At 39.9% G+C, this 20233-nt stretch overlaps 1 protein-coding gene across 3 annotated transcripts in view; it reads right to left on the reverse strand.

Moving 5' to 3' along the window:
- The window catches only part of CALN1 (calneuron 1), a 501474-nt gene that overhangs the window by 151197 nt on the left and 330044 nt on the right, over positions 1-20233 (reverse strand). For all 3 annotated transcript variants that reach the window (XM_012807860.1, XM_003794211.1, XM_012807859.1), the window contains exon 4: positions 19646-19758. In XM_012807860.1, coding sequence (XP_012663314.1) covers positions 19646-19758 — 113 coding nt within the window. The remainder of the gene's footprint in view (positions 1-19645; positions 19759-20233) is intronic.

Genomic DNA, 20233 nt, shown 5'->3' on the forward strand with positions numbered 1-20233 from the left:
CAGGCATTGTGGTGGGTGCTGGTAGTTCCAGCTACTTGGGAGGCTGAGGCAAGAAAATCGCTTAAGCCCAAAAGTTTGAGGTTGCTGTGAGCTGTGATGCCATGGCACTTTACTTCGGGTGACAAAGTGTGACTCTGTCTAAAAAAAATAAATAAATATAAATGGAACCCTAAAAACTGCTGAAGTAACCCACAAGAAGATAAGAAAAAAGAAAAAGGGGAACCAAACAGAAAACAAATAATAAAATGGCATATCGTAATTAAATTAAATGTAAATGTTTTAACCGCAGCAACCAAAACAGATTGGCAAAAATGAACAGAGATTGGAAAAAAACCTGTGGCAAAATGATCAAAAACATAACTCAATTATATGATGTTTACAAGAAACTCACTTCAAATTCAGTAACATAAGTAAAAAGGGAAATGATATACCTTGAAAACATTACTTGTAAGAAGCAGCAGTGGCTGTAGTAATAACCAATAATGTAGACTTCAAAGCAAAGAGGGACAGACAATATATAATGGTAAGAAAAGAATCAAATCACCAGAAAGGTATATGATCTGAAATGTAGACACATCGAAAGCCTCAAAATACAAAAAGCAAAAATTGAGTTAACAGGAAAAAAAGACAAATCTACATTATAGTTGGAAATCTGACCGCCCCTCAGAAAATCAGCAGAACTACTGGAAAGAAAATCAGCCAGGATATAGAGGATCTAAACAATATAATCCACCAGCAGGATCTAACTGATGTATATAGAATACTCCATCCAACAGCAGAATATAATTTTTTTTTTTTTTTTTTGGCCTGGGCTGGGTTTGAACCCACCACCTCTGGCATATGGGACCAGTGCCCTACCCTTTTGAGCCACAGGCACAGCCCCAAATATACATTTTTTTTAAAGTGCCCATGGAACATTCCACACAACAGACGACATAAAGACAATAAAACAAATCACACAGATATAAATAATTGAAATCATAGAGTTTGTTTTCTGATCATAATGAATCAAACTAGAACCCAGTAAGAGAAAAACACCAGACAAATCTCTAAATGCATGGAAATTTTTTTGTATGTTTGTTTGTTTTGAGGCAGAGCCTCAAGCTGTCCCCCTGGGTAGAGTGCTGTGGCATCACAGCTCACAGCAACCTCCAACTTCTGGGCTCAAGCAAGTCTCCTGCCTCTGCCTCCCAAGTAGCTGGGACCACAGGCACCCGCCACAACGCCCGGCTTTTTTTTTGGTTGCAGCATCATTGTTATTTGGTGGGCCCGGGCTGGATTCGAACCCACCACCTTAGGTGTATGTGGCTGGCGCCTTAGCCACTTGAGCCACAGGCGCTGAGCCAATGCATGGAAATTTAACAACATACTTCTAAATCTATGGTTGAAAAACATCTCGAAGTACACAAAAATACAGAGAGCTGAAAAAAAGTGAAAATGTCACATCGATAATCTAAGTTCCTAACACAAGAAACTAAAAAAATCAAAACAAAAAACCCAAAGGAGGCAAAAAAGAAAATAATAAAAGAGCACAAAACAGTGAAATTTGATATAGAGAAAATCAATGAAACATGAAGGAGATAGTTTTCCAAAAAAGAAAAAAATAAAGTGACAAATCTCTAGTGATAGTGACAGAAAATAGAAAAAACCACAAATCATCAATATCGGGGATGAAATAGAGATATTACTTTAGATCCTGAAACAATAAGAGAACAGAAGTATATATTATGAACAACTTTACACTCATAAATTCAACAACTTAGAAGAACTGGACCAATTCCTGGAAAATCACAATTTACTAAAACTCAAAGGGACGAAACAGATAATCTGAATAGCGCTATAACCATTAAGAAATTGATTTTGTAATTTAGAAGTGCCTAACAGAAAAGAAAAAAAATCTTCAGGCACAGATGGTTTCACTGGAAAATTCCATCATTTAAATATGAATTAACACCAGTTTTAGAGAATTTCTGCCATCAGCAATTTTATACAATTCTTTCACAAAATAGAAGAAATAGGAATACTTCCCAATTCATGATATAAAGGCTGATAACAAAAATAGAAAGAAAAGAAACTACAGGTCACCTCCCTCATGAACTTAGATGTTAAGAATCCTACAAAAACTAGCAAACTAAATCCAACAATGCATGAAATAGAATTATGTTCCATGACCACAGACCATTCATGTCAGGTATGCAAGGCTGGTTCAACATTCAAAAATTAATCAATGTAATCCAATCCACCCTATCAACAAGCTAAAGATTGATATAATTATACTAATTAACAAAGAGAGAACATTGGACAAATCTAACATCTATTCGTGATAACAAACTTTCAGAAAGTTAAGAAGATAAGTAATGAACAAGGTAAAGAAAAACAACAAAAGTCCTGCAGCGAATATCATACTGAATGGGAAAGACTAAAAAGACTGAATACCATCCCCTATAAGACTGGGAACAAGTCGAGAATGTTTATGCTCACCACTGCTATTCAACATCCTTTGGATGACCCTTGAGTTATGATGGAAGTATATGCCTATAAACCCATTGTCAGTTGAAAATGTCGTAAGGGGAAAATGTATTTAACACACCTACCCTTCTCAACATCACAGCTTAGCCTAGCCTACCTTAAACATGCCCAGAAAACCTATGTTTCTCTATAGCTAGGCAAAATCATCTACAAAGAGCCTATGTTATAATAAAATGCTGAATATTCAGGTAATGTATTAAATACTGTACTAAAAAGGAATAAAGAATGGTTACATAGATAATGAAGGCATAGTTGCCAGTGAAGGTGTATCATTTTTGCACCATTATAAATTCAAAAAATCATGAGTCAAACCATTGTAAGACAGAAATACTGGCCAGCTCAGTATGATAAGGAAAGATATACAGATTGAAAAGGAATTGAGCTCTATTTGCAGATGACATCATTGTCTAGATAGAAAATTCCAAGAGATCTTCAAATAAAATACCCATAGAACAAGTAAGTGAGTTAAGCAATGTTACAGGATGCTTGTCAGCCTTAAAAAAGAAGGAAATCCTGTTATCTATGACAACATGGATGGAGTCGGAGGACGTTATGCTAAATAAGACAAGCCAGGCACAGAAAAACAAGTACCACATGGTCTTACTTACATGTAGAATCTAAAAAAGTCAAACTCATAGAAATAGAAAGTAGAACAAAGATTACAGGGACTTGGGGGGGAGGTAGTTGGGGAGATGCTGGTCAAAAGGCATGTAGTTTCAGTTTTCTAGGAAGAAAAAGTTTAGCAGATCTATTAGACATAATACAACATGGTGACCATAGTTAATCTAGCAATTAATCATATTTGAAAATTGCTAAGAGACTAGATTTTAAATGATCTCATCACAAAATAGTGCCATAAATCATCAGGGTGCCGTGGCTCTTCCCTGTAATCCTAGCATTCTGGGAGGCCCAGGCAGGTGGATCCCCTGAGTTCAGGAGTTCAAGACTAGTCTGAGCAAGAGTGAGACCCTGTCTCTACTAAAAATAGAAAAATTAGCTGGGCATGGTGGTATACACCTCTTCTCCCAGCTACTCAGGAGGCCAAGGCAAGAGCCCAAGAGTTTTGAGGTTGCTGTGAGCTATGATGCCACAGTACTTTAGGACAATAGAGTAAGACTCTGTTTCCAAAAAAAAACTATATAGTATGTGAGGTAATGAATATGTTAATTACCTTGATTTAGTCATTCCACAATGTATACATACATAGAGACATACACAATGTTTGTACATACACGCACACACAGACACCACAAACATCTATGATCTTTATTCATTTAAGAAATTAATTTTAAAAAGATCAACACACAAAAATCAATCACATTTCTATTTACTAACAACAAACATGTTATACTGCTCCAGAGAAGAGGAAATGCACTTGTCAAGGAAAGTATAAGATCTTTATGAAAATTATAAAAAATAGTTGAAGGAAATCAAAGATCGAAATAAATGGAGTGACACACTGCTTGCACGGATGGAAAGACTCAACATAATAAAGATGCTAATTCTCCCCAAATTTACCTACAGGTTTGAGGCGATTCTTATGAATATCCTAACAAAGTTTTAGTAGACACAGACAAGCTTATTCTAGAATTTACATGGATGGACACGGGCCCTAGAATAGCTAAGACAACCTTGAAAGAATAAGGTAGGAGAAATCGCTTACTTAATAGTAAAGTGTACTGCACAGCTACAGGAATCAAAACAGTCATCAAAACTGCTATTGGCAGAGGAGCAGGCACATAGATCACTGGAACAGAACTGAGAATCCAGAAATAGCCCCATATAAATATGCCCAACTGATTTTTGACAAAGTTGACAAAGTCATTCAATGGCAGAAGCCTCTTCAAGAAATGGTCTGGAGCAAGTGCTCACCGAGAGGCCAAACAACAACAACAAAACAAAAAACAACCCTTTACCTAAAACTCACACTTTATCCAAAAATTAGCTCAATAGGACTCACAGACTTAAATATAAAACCAAAAGACTTTTAGGAAAAAACAAGAGAAAAATCTTTGGAATCTAGGGCGAGGCAAACCGTTCTTAAACTGGACACCAGAAGAACAGCCCCATAATGGGAAAAATTGATAAACTGCACCACATTAAAATTAAAACCTTTTTCTCTGCCAAAGCCCACGTGAAGAGGATGAAAAGATAACCTACTTACTAGAAGAAGGAATTTGCAAACAACATATCTGACAACGGAGTCATAGATGGAATAGTTAAAGAATTCTCAAAACTCAACTGCAAAACCAAACAAAAACAATGATATAATTATAATATAGGCAAAAGACAACAACCAACTGTTCATGGAAGGGGATATGCGGATGGTTACTGATCACTGGAAAAGATTAATGATTAAGAAAATGCAAATTAAAACCACAGTGAGCCATTCCTCCACACCTCTGAGACTGACCAAAATAAAAAAGCCAACGAAACCTGGTAAGACTATGGTCTCACTTGTGTATTGCTGGTGAGAGTAAAATTTTACCATCATGCTGAGAAAATATTGGCAGCTGCTTATAAAACAAATGATGTCATTACCACTTGACCCAGCACTTGTATTCTAGGTTATTTATCCTAGAGAAGTGAGAACTTGCGTTTACACAAACCCTACATACAAATGTTAATAGCAGCTTTATTCACCATCGCCCAAACTTGGAAACAGCCCCATGTCCATCAACAACTGTACAGACACAGAAACACATGTGAGGGAGCAAAACTGGGCAAGTCTGAAGACAACAGGTAAATGGATCAGTGTAACAGTCCCATTTATGATATTGTACTGTGGTGAAATGTCACCATGAGGGGAAACTGGATGGAGTGCACGTGGGATATTTCTGAATTATGTATGTAACCACATGTGATATACTGTGATTTCAATACTTTGTTAAAAATCCAGAATTCATAACATCAAATTAAATTAACAGACATCAGGAAGTGGAAGGAGAAAGAAAATACAAGCCCACTTTTCTTTCAACAATAGTCTAATAATGATCTAATACACGCCCACATAAGAGAAAAACTCAATGCAATATAGGTTGGGGGAATGGGGAAGGAGGGAGGGGAGGGCAGGCGGAGGAGAGAGCAGAGTGGGGAAGGGGAGGAAGGAGGAGATTGGTGAGCTCTCACTTACTTAATAGGCACAAGGTAAGGGTATATGGCACACCTCTTGGTGCAGGAACAACTGCAAGAGGGACTTTACCCAACAAATGCAAACACTATAATCTAGTTGTTTGTACCCTCATATTAACCTGAAATTTAAGAAAAGAAAAGAATTTCTGCTTCCAAACGAGCATGAGGTTAAGCTCTCTGAGCAGAGGGTACCAGAGGGACACTGCAAGAGGAAGGGGCTCTCACGTGGCTTCCAGCGATGGCACAGAGGGTTCCAGTGTGGCACTAGAGAGTGGTCTTCCTGGGACTGCAGACCAGCTCTGGCCCTGCAAACCTGTCAACTGCCTTGCCATCCCGGGGTTCAACTCTATCTTCTCCAATAACATCTGAACCTCAGTCTTGGGGACAGGATCGCTTCTAAGATTGTTCTTACGTACGTAATGTCCCTCAAACCTGGGGTACCATATGAAAGTTTTATTTCTTATAGCTACTATAATGATACTGCAATAATTTTTCATCTTAAACTCTCCCATTTAAATTTTAAAAAGAATAGTCTAAGAAGCTAGTTTTTCCTTTGACTTTTAATATTTAGGCACATATAATTTAAAATATATATTTCATAAAGGTAAAAACAATCCATAAAAGGATAAGGGTGATAAGCGCTATCTTTCTGTTCAATTTAGAAGATAAAACATACAAAACAATCAATATAGCAAAAGACATAAAGGAAATAGCTTACAACCAAAAAGAATAATATAAGGCCAACGAACCGTGAACAAGCACCAGTTACAACCGGATTTGCCAATGGATTAAACCACTCTATGAAGAGACAAATTCTCTCAGACTGGCTTATAAAAATGAATCTGACACTATGATTCTTTTAGAGTGACACCTCAAAGGGAAAATATTTTTAAAGGACAAGGATAAGGACATACCCAATCAAAATAAATAAAAAAGAAAATGATCTGAGGTTAGTAGTAACATTAGAAAAATATTATGTTAATACAGAATGCTCAAGACAAACATAGGGAGGGAATGGGCTACAGAAGCTATTTATGGTCCAAATGATGTACGGATACATAGTGAATAGCATAAAGCTAGTGTCTGTCCCCTACTTGCCACTCTGGCTCTTGTCTCTCAACTCCTGAAATAATTTCCTAACTGGGTTGCCATTTTCATTTTTGCCCCTACACTCTTTCCACATAGTAGCCAGTGGATGTATTTTGCATGTAAATTAAACCCTACCACTTGAGTTCTTCAAACACTCCAATGAGTATGGCTTATACATGAAATCCTATCTAAATTCTGTGCCTCAATGGGGCCAGAGACAGAGAATCCTTCCCCAATTTGCTCCTTATTAATAGCAATCAAATTCACAATATTTAAAATTTGGGACCATGACTGCTCAGAATAAAGACTTCATTTCCCAACGTCCCTTGCTGCTGGGTGTGGCAACATGAACAACTCACTCCTGGCTGACCCTGTGACTCACTTTCAGCCATCAGAATATAAGTAGGAGTAATGTTTGTAACTTCTTAAGGGAGTTATGAACCCCTTCCACTTCCCTCCCTTTCTGCTGGTGGTTAAGGCAGCTGCAGAGGTGAGCCAGGTAAATAGGGGAACACTCCAGAATGTCACAGCAGTGAATTAGATGGAGTCACATCAGACCTCATGACATAGTAGAACAGAGTTTCATAGGAGGTTCAACATAGGTTGGGCATGAAAATAGCTTTAGCTTGTTTACACCTCTGATAAACTGGTCTTGATCACACACTGCTGAACCTATACCCCAACACAGGGCCCGATGTCCCCCAGTGGCCAGAGTCCACCAACATCTTCAGCCTCATCTCCTAGCACTCTTCCCCTGCCCACCACGCACACATCCACTGTGCTCCCATATCAGGGCCCTGGAAGTTACTGTTGCTTCAGTCTTGTAGGTGCCGCTATCTCCATGCTGGCCCAGAGCTTGCATAGCTAAAACCTTCTAATAATTTAGGGATATGAGTCCATTTGTGCCGCTATAGCAAGCTTATGAACAACAGAAATTGCTTACAGTTCTGGAGGCCAAAATTAAGGAGCTGGCTAATTCAGTGTCTGGTAATAGCACACTTTCAGGTTCACAGATGGCACCTGTTCACCATATCCTCACATGGCAGAACACGGAAGGGGGTATCTCTCAGACCTCTTTTATAAGAGCACTGAACCCATTCTTGACGGCTCTGCCTCCATGACCTACTCACCTCTCAAAGGTCCCAACTCCTAATACATCATCATTTGGGGGATAATCAACACATGAATTTTGGAAGGATGGAAACATTAAGACCACTGCAAGGGGTAAGTTCAACTATCACCTCCTCGGAGAAGCCTTCTTTTCATGCTCTGTTTAGAGGTGTACTGTGCCTGCCCTGATTATTCTCTATTGTTTTTATCCTGTTTCATGCACTTAGAGAACTTAATATCATCTGAAATTATCTTATTCCTTATTTATTTAATGCCTCTCTTTCTCCTGCCCTCTACCCTAGAACACAAATTCCATGAGAGTTGTCTCTTCTCCTATTCACTGCTATACACGCTCTATCCAAGAGAATCTCAACAAGTCTCTGTTGAGCGGATCTATCAGTGGAAGAATGAATGACAATATCAAATACGCGTACATGTACACACAAAGAGAAAATGTCAGAAAGAGAATGGAGACACATTTGGACACTGTCCATCTAAGACAGAGTGCCTAGATACAAAATCAACGAGGACATTCAAGATTCTAACACAATTTTTGGTGGCAAAAGAACATACATAATACATGCAAGCAGACTAGTCAACTGCTATATTATAGCTGCAGAACCTGAACACGTATTCAGACCCAACACATGGAAACAATAAGCAGTTGAAGACGATGCTATGCTACATACCTAGCATTCTACAACTACAGTGCAAACAATGAGAAATTAATAACAAGTGTTTAAACAAGATACTCAGTGATATTCTTCAAAGTAACTACTGAATGAGGAAAGATATTAACTACAATTACAGATTATATAGTGAATAACAAAACCACGTATAAAATCTCCAGGATGGAGATTAAAAAAAAAAATACTAGGGGAAATTCAAATACAAAATTTTCATTAATAAAAGAGAAAATAGGGTGGAGCCTGTGGCTCAAGGAGTAGGGCACCAGCCCCATGTACTGGAGGTGGTGGGTTCAAACCCAGCCCCGGCCAAAAACTGCAAAAAAAAATGAAAAAAATAAATACATAAATAATTATTTAGCATAAGAAGTTCATAAATAATCACAAGAAGAGTAAGCAAGAGAAAGGAAAGGAAGACAAAAGCTGAAAATACCAGCATAGAACACACAGAAAAAGAGAATTATTCATTAAATAGAAGAGTAGATTTTCTTCAAGAATTCGTAAAATACACAACCATCTGGCATATCGGATTAATAAAAAATGAGAAACCCCCAAATCACAATTAAGAGAAGCATTAACAATAAGAGAATAGTTGCAAAGGAATTTTTAAGCAATATTACATGCCAGTAAATGCTAATACACTAAGTAATTGTGAGGAATTGGTAACTTGCTGAAGATAATATACATTTTCAAAATACACAGAAGAAAAATTAACTTCTAATGTTTATCAAAGAACAAACTAACAAAAAAGCACTACCACCAGATCAAGGCAGCACTTGCACTAGCTTGCTCAAGTTCAAAGTCATATATGAATTCCCTGCTGTGTAGAATTTATTGTAGATCACAGAAAATGATAAAAAATTAATTTTCTCATGCTAGGATAACTGTGTTTCAAGACCTAAAACTGGTACTTAACATTTTATATAAACTACACGCCAATTTTATTTATGAACATGGATGAGAAAAATAAAAAACTGATGGAAAAATAAAATTTAAAAAATACATAATGAATTCAAAATAAGTTAAGCAAATGACCTATCTTGACAGTTAATGTTAACCTGAGGAACTTAAAATTATTTAGTGTTGTGAAATGTATTAATCACTGAATTATATCAATAAGTGAGAATAAGAATAATCACATGATCCTATCATTAGCGATTCAAAAGACTTTTGAAGCTATGATATATTCATGATTGTAATAAATTATTGGTAAGGCTCAGAGCCCATAGTTCAGTGGTTATGGTGCTGGCCACAAGCACCGAAACTGGTGGGTTCGAACCCAGTCTGGGCCAGTTAAACAACAATGACAACTGCAACAAAAAAATAGCTGGCCATTGTGGTGGGTGCCTGTAGTCCCAGCTACTTGGGAGGCTGAGGCAAGAGAATCACTTAAACCCAAGAGTTTGAGGTTGCTGTGAGCTGTGACACCATGCACTCTACTGAGGGAGACATAGTGAGACTCTGTCTCAAATAAATAAATAAATAAAAATAAAAAATAAATTATTGGTAAGAGGTTAATTTCCTAATATAAGACATTACCCTTATAATTTATTAATAACAAATAAATTATTAAGGTGATATCTTTCTTCATTCAATAATTATTTTGGAGAATACTACTGAATATTTTATTTAAACACTTGTTATAAGTTAATACAAATGAAGCTAAGATACAATATATACTTCCAAAAAGGCAGAATCAAAATCACTGCAATTTGTAGGCACAGCCATTGCAGATGTTAAAAACCGAATAAAACCAATTGACAAATCTATGAGTGCTGTTTATGTCCCCCTGATTCATATGCTGAATTTGTAATGTGAGGTATTAGGAGGGGGGATCTTGGGAGGTGATTGGGTGAAGAAAGTCATGCCATTATAATTGATGCCCTTAAAAGGGACCCCAGAGAACACCCTCGCCCTTTCCACAAAGAAAAGAAGGAAATCAGTGGACAGTCTGCAGCCTGGAAGAGGGCCCTCACCAGAATCTGAACATGCTTCATGCTTCCAGAACTGTGAGAAGTAAGTTTCCATCATGGATAAGCTACCTGGTCTACTGCATTTGTTAGAGCAGCTCAAACTGATGAGACTCTTGCTAATGAAGAGAATTCATTTAGGTAGCCTGAAAAAGGCCAAAGTGATTCCAAAATCACTTTCCACTATACTGGCAGACAAGAGTTAGAAATAGGCAATAAAAAATTGAACTCATATTCACAGTAACAAAAGTAGAAAATACAGATAGTGATACTTCAACAAGGCAGTATGGAGCCTGCAGCCCAGTGCCTGGCTGGGGGAGGGCCAGGAACATGGTGAGGAAGGCCCCCTAACCAGACGGTCAGGCTGCTGTGGTTGGTCCCAGACCCAGTCTTCCTGGCCCTGTCCGTGAACTTCAGAACTCTGTCTTTTGGCCTCCAAAGCACCAGACCCATGGGCAGAAGGTGTCTCTAGGACATCGCCCGGAAGCACAGGAGGCTCCCATTTCCCTTCACAAACATGCCTGTTGTTGCTTCTTGTCTGGAGTTTGAGGGGATGTATCTACCGGACCCCACGAGATCACCAGCTACAACTCCTGCCTTGCTCCTACTGAACTGTAACAAGTTCAGGGGCAAAATTATCCCTGGTAGAATCAATCCTCATCATCATTCCTTATTGTCCTGTCCTCTTCAGTTAGATAACTTTCAGTGAAAATTTTACACTTTTCTGAGTGTCTCCAGTGTTCATATTATACCCTATGATTTAAGCACTTGAGGAGAACAATCGAATAAAAGAAATTACGTTTAAAAAAATTTGGGAAGATGCTATTGGATATAAAAATTAAACCACTGGAGCCAGGACCTTCCTGATAAAATGGCCAGTGATTTTCTATTCTTCCCACCTGAAGCCACTGGTCATCTCATCTCAGCCAAGAATTTAAATGTGAAGAGAGTTTAAACAATTGTGTTTAGCTTATTTTTTTCCTGGTTATAAAATCAATTCAGACATTGTACATAAGAAGACTGATTTTTGGAATCACTTCTGCTTCAGTCCAGCCTCAGGCCTCCTGCGGCCTCCACAGCAGGGGACTACACACAGCTTTGGGTGGCAGCAGCCACATCGCAGCCTCCAGTGAGTTCCTTTCCTCCTGGAAGCTGGGGCTGCAATTAATTTTGATTTTATGCTTTTATACTATCATATCGACTTCGTGCTCCGTTGACCACAACAATCGGTATGTGCATTAGAAACGCTTTAAACACCAATTACATTTTTTTGGCCACTGAAAACAGTCATTTGATAATGTGATTTTGCTAATTTGAGATTCTGTTAACTTTATTGAATAATAACAGAATAGACCATATAGCCTAATTGCAGAAATTTCAGAAAATACAAATAAGGGGGGAAAAATGACATTGACCTTTATTCTAGTCAATAACGAATACTGTCAGAATTATTACATTTTCTCCAGTTTTTTCTCTCTATGAACATAAATGGAAAAATAATAGATGAATACAAATGAATATAAATGGATATATCATAGATATAGAACAGTAATGTAATTATGACAGAAATTCAATCTCTAGCATGGTTTTCCTATTGACAATAGGTGAAAATATCGCTTTTAGTTATTACACAATATTTTATCTTTATAATGGCATTTTTCCATTTCTGATTTCATATGCTAGATTATTAGACATAGGAATCTTTTTAAGTATAGGGTTTAAGCATTTGAAAAGTTTTGGCAAGGTATCACCAAATAGTTTTCAGAAAAGTTGTACAATTTACATTTATACCTGTAGTATATGAGTTTGCTCATTTTTTCTCACTCTTGACAGCGCAGAGTATTATCATATAATTTATTATTTTCCAATTACTATTTTAATTACCATTTCTTTAATCTAATCTCTGATGAAGTTGAACAGTTTTAATGGTTACTGCAAATATCTATCAGTTGTCTGTGGTTCGTTTCCCATTCCTCCATTGTTATCTTAAGAGGTTTTCATATTGCTTTAGAAATGCTCTTTACATATGCTTTACTCTATCCATTGCTATATTTTTGCCTGTTTGTTGGTTTTTAAAATATTCTTTTTTATAGTTCAATAGTTTTATGTACGAGTCTTCCATTGCTTCGATAATTAGAAAGTCACTTCCTAGATAAAAATTAGTTATATTTTTGACATGGAATTCCTCTACCTTTTAAAAACTGTTCAAAAGTATAGTTCAACCTAGACAAAAGTTCAATTACACATACAAATAAATCAAAGAAAAACCCAAATTACCTGGCCTTCAAGGAAGCCAAAGTCAGAACCAGACAGCAAACCTGACCCACTGTTCTGCCTCCAAAGTCTGGGTCATTAAAATCCTGTAACTCGTTGTTTTTCAGACTTGAGTGAGCAGCATAGCCCCCTAGAGGGCTTATTGAAACACAGACTGGTGGGCTTCACCCCAGGAGTTTCTGATTCAGTAGGTCTGGGGTGGAGCCCTGGGAATCTGCATTCCTAACAAGTCCCAGGTGATACTGATGCTGCTGGTCAGGAGCCACCTTTCGAGAACCACTGTGACATGAATGCATTCCTACTCCATATGTCACACTCAGTAAAACCACTTTTGGGATTCAAGCTCTTGCTGTCAGTCTAACAGGCCTCGTGATGGGCATAGCTGCCAAGAGGTACTTAGGTTTCATTGGATGATTAAGAACTGAAGAATGGCAGCTTTGAATCCACAGTCTGAAAGTGGCAGGCTGACAAAATACTGAGGGTGGAGAACGATCCTGCTGAGGCCAGATTTGATGTCTGGGGAGATCTGCCCACTTGAACACAAGGGACCCTTAAAATAAATGAAAAGTAATGTCTTAGTGTTTCTAGGTCCCAGCCCCATGCAACAGTTGCTCTTTATGAATGAATATGAATTATTTGATTGTAGCTGGTTTTCCCTACAAGTCTTATCAACAGCCAACCTTCCAAGGAGAGATAATCTCTAGTTTTATATATGAAGAAATTATAGACATTAATATATACTTGACTAACTGGGGACTGCATTTTCTTTCTTTTTTTTTTTTTTCTGATTATAGAAGTAACACAAGCTCACTATGGAAATTTTGGAAAATACAGAAATACATGATCACCTGTCATCCCATCATGCAGAAAAAGTCACTGTCAACATTTTGACATATTAAATATTTCCCTCAGGCTCCTTTATGCATAATAGATTGGGGCATGCTATACCTAGCTTTGTGTAGTATTCATTTTTCTATGACATGAACATGGAACATAAAGTCCTCTCAACTGTCCATGAATCTGAAGAATTTTAAGCCAAGTTCTCTGTCCATCTCACTATAACCCTACAGCCAGCACATTAAATATCCCAGGCAGAAGTTTGGGCCCTGGGCTGGGGAGGACGGGCTTATTAGATCAGTGCCTGGTTAGAGATCGTGTGTCCAGGACCAAAAGAGACGTGGAAATCCAGAGGGCGCATGAGCCTTTTTTAACTCACGGCACCCTTGAACCTTATAGCTAAACTTCTGTGGCACACTTAAATTATGTTGATTTAAAAAAGAGTAAAAAAGAGGATAAACTTACTGTGCTTTGAAGTTCTTTCAAAAATAATTTAATTGGGGAGATTGGTGGGATCACGCCTATGGTTCATCCTATTAAGGGTACATGTGAATCCTTCTAATTGTAGAATGTAAATGTCTTAACACAATAACTAAGAAAATGCCATGAAGGATATGTTAAACAGTTGGATGAAAGTATTTCAAATTGTATATAGAAACAGCACACTGTACCCCATGATAGTATTGATGTACACAGCTATTATGATTTAATAAAAAACAAAAAAAAACCAAAATAATTCAATTAATGATCTTTAAATTTCTCATGGCACACCTAAAGTGTGTCACAGCACACCAGCTGAAAATTACTGGCCTAAAGCAAGAACTGGGGATGGAGAGACAGAGACTGAGCCTGGAAAGACGCCTGAGAGCAGCTGCATGAGTTTTACTACACCTGCCCCGTATCCTCCCGTCAGATGGGGGAGGAGTGAACAGGAGCGCACCTGTGGTTGAATAATCAGGAGGGACAAAGCAAGTCAGCGCTGCCAACAGGCCTTGATTGCTACCAAATCTGTGCATGGGGGCCCTGGGCACTTTTATGTTAGGATAATTGAGTGACTTGCACATTGCACACAGCTGTGAGATAAACTGGCTATCGTCATGACCAGCTCGCATGCTGGCTCTCTGGTCTTTGTGTGTGCGCTCGGGAGAATCGCCTAACTGTCCTGAATACACACAAAGACCAGGGCGCCATTACGGGTTTCTTGTTTACTGACCTTTCCCCCGCCCCGGACTCATTCCAACACGATCAGTGCCATCCGATGAATGGATCCGTTTGCTTACAAAATATGAATGTGTTTCGTTTCTGACAGAGAAACTCGAGTGAAGTCTTGATGAATGCAGTTTGATTGTGAATAAGATAAAAATGCAAGCAGAAGATTCCAGTTCTGCAGCACCCATTAGCTGTTCTCAGCGTTCCTCTGACCAAGGTATTTTACATAAACCTCACAGTCCCCACAGAAGACACACAAAAGGCTCAGCGCTCGTAGCACACGTGGGATTCATTTTCTCTCTTTCTTCAGAGGGAAATAAATTCCACAGAAGCGTTGGCTAGTCCCCTGGGCCTGGCAGAGCTATTTCATCTCCCACGATCCCTGCCGATATCCTTGCCATCACTGGCTGTGTGTAAACTCCCCACAGAACCCGGCTATACAGTTCTTGAGGCCAAGGAAGAGAAATGAAAACGGCTGTCGTGGTGAGCTCATGTAAACACTGCGATACAGGAGCAGGGCTCTCTCCTCTGCCTCTGCAGGCATCGACTGGACCATGAGCCCCTCATCCTGGGATGCGAACAGGCTCGGGGAGTGTGGTGTGAATAAATGGTGGAACAATATGATCTCCGAGGACTGCACTTCTCAGCTACGGTAATCGTCCCGCAGCACTGAGCAGGGAAGCCACCCCCAGTCCTGAGCCCCAGCCCCCACCTGCCCTTCCCTCCCTCTTCTCCACCACGACCCCTAAAGCCCTAAGGCTGACTTCAAACACAATTCACATTTCCTCCCCAAATATATCACTGCAGTAACTCGATGAATGAAGAGTAAGAGACGTGGTGAATGAAGAGGAAGAATACAAGTTCCATAAGTTATTATTTACTACATAAAAGGGAAGGTCTGAACTAGCTGCCAGTCCATCTGGGAGCCCCACACTCACAGAGGGCTGAGTACCTGGGAGGACCAGGACTCTGGGGCATGACTCTCCCACTATATCTTCCCTATTAGTAGCCAACTACATTCCACCTTCACTGGTACCAATTTTCTGCAAAGAGCCAGGGGCTTATAACCTTTGGGACTTGTACCAACTGAAAAATAGTTGTTTTTGCAGAATCCCATTTCATTTTATTTTACCCTTGGCTACATAGGCCAAAAGGCCAGTAAGTCGAGAGCTCTGGAAAACAGATTTAATTAGGGCGATGAGTCTACTGCCTGATAAGATGGCTTCTCAGTAAAACAGAAAATACCTTGGGTCACAGGTTCCCTCTAAGGTAGGAAGAAGCTAAAGACTGGGGAAAGTGAAAGCCCCGGGACAGTGGTGGGTCAGAAACTGAAGGCCCATTATAGAATCTTTGCCCTTTGCAGGAGAGCCAGTCTCCAAAACGGCCCCCCATGGCCCCACCTCCTAGTATTCACCAGAAGCTCGTCCTTTCTCACACCAAATAGGGATGGTCTGTGTAACCAACAGGATACAGCAGAAATAGCAGAGTTCAATCTCCACAGCTGGGTCATAAAAGACATCGTAGCATCTGCTTTGCACTCTCCTGGGGAGGGAAGCCACCACCATGTCATGAGGACACTCAAGCAGCAGGATGATGAGCTCCATGGGGTGGAGGCCCGAGGGCTCCTGCTAATAGTCAGAATCACAGCCAGGTGAGCGCACCACCTGGAAGCACATCTCCAGCCCAGTCAAGCCTCTGTGCCAGCCAGCTTCTTGACGGCAGTTGCACAAAGGACCCTGAGTCAGACCCATGCAGCTCAGCTGCCTTCAAATTCCAGATCCACAGAAACTGTGAGACAGTAAATACATATTGCTGTTTTCTGTTCATATGCTCTGGTGTAATGCATCATGCAGCCAGGGATCATGAACACATACCCTCCAAGGTGTATACCCTCGTGTCTGTTTCCATGGGAGACCAACTTTGTCTCTGGTGGGAAACCTTGCTGAGGTCTCTTCAATAGGATGGGATGGTCTTCTCCTTTCTAGACTATCAGTACCTCCTGGTAGCAATGTCCCCCTGCCTGCATGGCTAGGGACAGGAAGCGACCTTTCTACCCCACTATTGTATATTATTTTCAACCACTGTTGTAAAGGAAACACACGTACACACAGGTATGTGTGCACACACATACACATCCATATACACAAATGCACAGTCATACACAGCTCCTTTTAAACCTAAAAACCCTCTCAAGCTCTGGGAATCTGAACTTCTCTTCCAGGAAGGACCAGATACTCTGGATGTGTTAAGCACCATTTTTCCTGCTGTCTCTGCATGGGTGGGCGGTAGGGGTGGGGAGAGGGAGAGCTGGAGAGTCTAATTACTGAGAATTTATAGGTGTTTCTGTTCCTCACTCTGGCTGGTCATAAAGTTCTGAGCTGAGAGAGCACGAGCAGGAGAGGGAAGCCACGGCCACAGATCTGATCTTTCCAGCATTCATTCCAGTTTTTCAGGATGGAATTTTCTCCTGTTACTCTCTTTCCCTATTCTGTTCTTGGCAAGACAAAAACACAGAGTCTTTGTGAGCAGAATACCATGCCTGAATTATACTAGAGGTGCTCGATACATTTTAAAAATATTTCCTGGCAGTGCTAACACTTTGCAGGGGTGAACCCGGAGGATAGTAGGTCTTTAGGTGCAGACTCAGAACCCACCGCTCCTTCCCCTCCAAGATGAGGGCCAGGAAGAACACGCAGGCTTGGAAGGCCTTGAAGCATGTTCTAGGCTAGCATGGGCCCTTGGGCAGAAGCAAAGTGTGGAAAGCATTCAAGGGAATAGAGGAAAGACACAGAAGGAGGGAGGCCAGGAGCGATGCAGTAGGCAGGTCCAGACTGGACCTCTGAGGGCTAAAACCTGGTCAGACAGGAAACAAAGTTTCTCCATCTTCTTAATTCTGGCCTCATTTCTTATTTCTACCAAGAAAGTCTAAATGTCTGTCCTTGCAAGTGTTGAGGCACAAATGAAGGGCTACAAGGGCAGTGAAATATTCTCATCACATGGTAAGCAGAGCCTTGGAGATCTTTCTGACCCTAATATCAATGCAAGGAGATTTCTCCCCCTGACCCTGATGTGCCCCAGCTATATGGAGTTCCAGGGCCCTGGTCTTACTCTCCCCCACCCCTGAGTGTCCTCTGGGACTGTGTCTTGCCCCTCTTCTCACTTGCACTTAGGCAACTTCTCTCGGTGAGCTCATCCTGGCCTATGATTCTACCCATCAGCTCTGAGGACTCTCAAATCCAGCTTCTGGCTCCAGCCTGTTGCTATTGCTCCAGCCCCAACTGATTTCAGCTGTACCTGGACTCTCCTCCTCCTGCTGGGCTGCCTCACCCTCACTGTACACTCAGCACATCCAATTTAGAATTCAATGCCACAGACATTTCTCTGTTACTGTATCATCTTGTCCCTGCCAATAACAGCAAGTTGGGGACTTTGGCATCACCTTTGCCCTTTCTCTTTCTTTAGGCCCTAAGTCCATTCTGCCCGAGGGTCCTGAAGTCTTTCCCTTCAAACTGTTACCTTGGTTATAGTCAAAGATCTGCTGTGCCCACTGCTCTTGTGCCTTGTCAAACCGACATCATAGCAGGCCCGGAATGCCCTCTTTTCTTTCTTTGCAATTAATCTCATCCATATTTCAAAGATCAAAGCATGTGCTCCATTCCCTAAAGCCTTATCTGACCCTTCCAGACTGTATTCTTCTCCTTTCTTGAACTCGAAAGGAATAGATTCATTTAAAAAAAAAAAAATGTATTGTGGGCCTGCAACGTACAATATGCTAGGAGCTGAGGGGCTATAATAACAAGGTCCTGGGCTTCTAGGAGATTACAGTCTAGCAACCATCACATGCATTAATTACTTCCTTGTTGTCTCTCTCTTAATTGAGCTTCCCCAGCCAAACTCTTAAATAGCTAGGTCTGAGTGTTCAATGACTTCTGTAAAACTCATAAAGACAGGTAGATTATAGGACACATAAGTTCTTACTTACTAAATACATGTTGGTTATTTGCAAGACAGGTACCAGAATAAGACTTAGAGACATACCAACTGCAATCCTTACCTAGATTAGAGATGTATCTTTGGTGAAGGGAGAAAAAAAAATCAAGAAATTAAAAAAATCAAACCGTGTTTGAATGGTGTTTTACATGTCTAGCCAGAAATTCAATTTAATTTGACAGACAATTTATTTGACTCCAATTTTTAAGAGAATGATTGATAACCTGTTTCCCAAATTCTATAATCATGAAATAATGTCACATTTCTTAAGAGTAGAGAACTAATATAAAAATGATTTAGTGCCACTTTATTAATTGCAAGGTATTTGAAATTTCCTAAGAGATTTTACAAGACAGAAATGGGAGCCAATCGTGAAGCACTGAATTTACATCCTTAGGTAAAACCATTCAGTCCTATTAAAGGCAAGAATATTGAGAGGATCCAAACACACGTGGTAACTATGCCATTCTTCCAGCAAAGATCTCCAAGAAATGGGGTCAAAACCAGACCTGGCTCAAAGAATACAAAAGTGCCCTTTCTAAGTGTCCCCAGGAAAAAGACTTATAAATCAGAAGTGTAAAATCTGTAACATGCAAAAGGAAAAAACAGGAGATATTTCAGTCCTCCAAACCTTTAATAAGCATAGTTTTAATTCTTTGTTCAGAGAATGTAGTATGGACCTCAACCTAGACATCCAATTCAAGGACCACATGTCACCCCATCCCAGAAGAATCTTCATGTGGTGAACACATCAACAAAGTCAAAGATAACCTCAGACACATGATTACTGGCAAACTTAATCTTTAAAAATCTTCTTACCTGCCAGAATATGCTATCTATTGTGTTTCCGAGAAAACCATCACGACCTTCTGAAGACACCAATTTGGGGCCAAGAATTGTCATGAATTCATCAAAATCCACCTGGCCATCCCCTGGAAGAAAAAGATACAGATATAAGTTGAACAGTAGCTGAACTTGACTTACGGTACCAAACACAATGAAGATCTCTACTCTTTGTCCTTGTCATGACTTCTAACCAAGATGAGAAAATAGTGGCATTACTGAAAATTATCCAACATTTTATAAACACTAAAAGTGTTTATAAAGTGCCACAAGAAACTGGCAATTATTAGTACATCCCAATACCACATACCCCTAGCCATTTGTCAGTATTTCCACAGAAATGCCCAACTGGCACCTCCCACTTACCTCCCACGTAGCACCATGACCACGTAGCCCAGCAGTATGTGACAGCAATGGCAGCTTCATCCCATCTCGTCCCTCATCTTCCTCACCCACACAGACATTTAGTCGTCGAGTCTTACTGATTTCACCTCTGAATATCTGTGGCTGCTGTACCTTTGTCATTATTTCCAAGGACCACTGTGGGAAACTGCTTCCAAGAAT

The sequence above is a fragment of the Otolemur garnettii genome, unplaced genomic scaffold (assembly GCF_000181295.1).
Source record: "Otolemur garnettii isolate 467f Iridium unplaced genomic scaffold, OtoGar3 scaffold00077, whole genome shotgun sequence".
Classification (NCBI taxonomy): Eukaryota; Metazoa; Chordata; class Mammalia; order Primates; family Galagidae; genus Otolemur; species Otolemur garnettii.